We start from the raw sequence: 2,639 nt of genomic DNA, 5'->3' as shown, positions 1-2,639 counted from the left end.
GCAGAAGCAGTGTGTATTTTTCTGACGTGCATGTTAACGGATGAGGGCTTTTCCACTGGACAGTGTGGCGCAGGAGCAGCGCGTGAGCAGAAGTGAAGCAGGAGTTTCAGCATCGAGTCTATTTTTTGCTGCGCTGCTCGCTCTGAATTAAAGGGCCAGTACATGGTTAAAAGACTTAAATGAAGATGAGTTGACACAAAAACATTATATATATATATATATATATATATATATATATACACACACACACACACAATATCTCACAAAAGTGAGTACACCCCTTACATTTTTGTAAATATTTGATTATATCTATTCATGTAACAACACTGAACAAATGACACTTTGCTACAATGTAAAGTAGTGAGTGTACAGCTTGTGTAACAGTGTAAATTTGCTGTCCCCTCAAAATAACTCAGCACACAGCCATTAATGTCTAAACCGCTGGCAACAAAAGTGAGTACACCCCTAAGTGTAAATGTACAAATTGGGCTCAAAGTGTCAACATTTTGTGTGACCACCATTATTTTTCAACACTGCCTTAACCCACTTGGGCATGGAGTTCACCAGAGCTTCACTGGTTGCCACTGGAGTCCTCTTCCACTCCTCCATGATGACATCACGGAGCTGGTGGATGTTAGAGACCTTGTGCTCCTCCACCTTCCGTTTGAGGATGCCCCACAGATGCTCAATAGGGTTTAGGTCTGGAGACATGCTTGGCCAGTCCATCACCTTCACCCTCAGCTTCTTTAGCAAGGCAGTGGTCGTCTTGGAGGTGTGTTTGGGGTCGTTATCATGCTGGAATACTGCATACTGATCATGCTCTGCTTCAGTATGTCACAGTACATGTTGGCATTCATGGTTCCCTCAATGAACTGTAGCCCCCCAGTGCCGGCAGCACTCATGCAGCCCCAGACCATGACACTCCCACCACCATGCTTGACTGTAGGCAAGACACACTTGTCTTTGTACTCCTCACCTGGTCGCCGCCACACACGCTTGAGACCATCTGAACCAAATAAGTTTATCTTGGTCTCATCAGACCACAGGACATGGTTCCAGTAATCCATATCCTTAGTCTGCTTGTCTTCAGCAAACTGTTTGTGGGCTTTCTTGTGCATCATCTTTAGAAGAGTACTCACTACTTTCACTGTAGCAAAGTGTCATTTCTTCAGTGTTGTCACATTAAAAGAGATAATCAAATATTTACAAAAATGTGAGGGGTGTACTCACATTTGTGAGATACCGTATATATATATATATATATATATATATATATATATATATATATATATATATATATATATCAATTCATGGACTCATGGACCCATATATCTACCTGGTTTTGGAAGATTTAGTATGAAATCTCCTTAATAAGCCTTTATTCTGTTTGTCTGCAGCATATGGCGACAATCAACATCACAGACACTAAGCCGTCATTCACCTACGAGCAGGTCTACAAGGTGGATTTTGATGCTGCCACTGTGACTAAAATTGTGGTAGCAGTTCTGTTGTCTCTGTTTTTTGTTTATATAAACTGCATCATGCTTTTTGCGTTAGGGAGTAAGTCCATGTTCCATGAAACTCCCTGGTGCATTCTGTTTGCCCACATGCTTCTCAATGATTCTATCCTCCTCCTGGTCACAACTGTAATGTACGCCATGTCTCTTGCCCTTGCAAATGTAGCCAAAGCCATCTGTTCACTGTTAGTCTTGATCTCCACTTGTACTTTCCAGAATGCTCCTTTGACCCTGGCTCTGATGTCACTGCAGCGCTATGTGGCTATCTGCTTCCTTCTGAGGCATTGCACTATCGTCACGCCGAAAAGCAAAGGCATCGCTCTAGGAATCATTTGGTTCGCCACCTCAATGAATATTTTGACAGACATCATGTTTGACTTAGTCACTGATCCAAGCCTATTACTTAAGATCACATTTTGCACGAGAGAAAAACTTTTTGTGGCCAAGTGGCAGGCCGATAAAACTCAAGGTTTTGATCTTCTCTTTTTTGTATCAGTGACTGTGATCATCTTTTTCACTTACATCAGCATCATGATCACAGCCAGATCTATTTCCTCTAATAAAGAATCTGCTACAAAAGCCCACAAGACTGTGCTGCTGCACCTCATTCAGCTGGGCCTGTGCCTCACCTCTTTTCTATATGCCACCATAGAGAGAATACTTTACATGATGACTGGAAGCAGTAGCTCTCTTTTCATACTCATGCGCTATCTGAACTTTCTCATTGTCTTGATTCTGCCACACTGCCTGAGCCCGCTCATCTATGGTCTCGGAGATGATGCAGTACGACCCTTATTCAAATATTATTTTTGTTATAGAACCCACAAAATAAAACCTATAGTCAATGTGGATTGATCAGAGAAGCAAGAGTGTAAGACTTACAATATAAAGCTGACTCATACAATGACTATCATACTGCATCAAAGTAAAAAGGTATTCAGAAAAGAATAATAACATGTTTTTGATACTTTAAAAGTGAAGTTTTCCCATTTTCACATTATGCTCATGAGAATAATTTAAGGTAATGTTTCAAATATTAAAGATGACACTGGAATGTTAACTTAAATTACACCAAACACATCAACCTTTTTGTTTTTCTCTAAACATTTTTATTCAAGCATT

The 2,639-nt window shown here is 40.6% G+C and overlaps 1 protein-coding gene across 1 annotated transcript; it reads left to right on the top strand.

Annotated features, from left to right (window-relative positions):
* Positions 1–1,400: 1,400 nt before the first annotated feature.
* On the top strand, positions 1,401–2,437 carry LOC128622711 (odorant receptor 131-2-like). Its single transcript, XM_053649412.1, has one exon. The coding sequence runs from the start codon at positions 1,401–1,403 to the stop codon at positions 2,370–2,372; it is 972 nt and encodes a 323-aa protein (XP_053505387.1). The 3' UTR covers positions 2,373–2,437.
* Positions 2,438–2,639: the final 202 nt, after the last annotated feature.

This window comes from Ictalurus furcatus, chromosome 18 (genome assembly GCF_023375685.1).
Source record: "Ictalurus furcatus strain D&B chromosome 18, Billie_1.0, whole genome shotgun sequence".
NCBI lineage: Eukaryota > Metazoa > Chordata > Actinopteri > Siluriformes > Ictaluridae > Ictalurus > Ictalurus furcatus.
The sequence above is the reverse complement of the archived record's forward strand: the minus strand, read 5'-3'. Positions and strand labels throughout refer to the sequence as shown.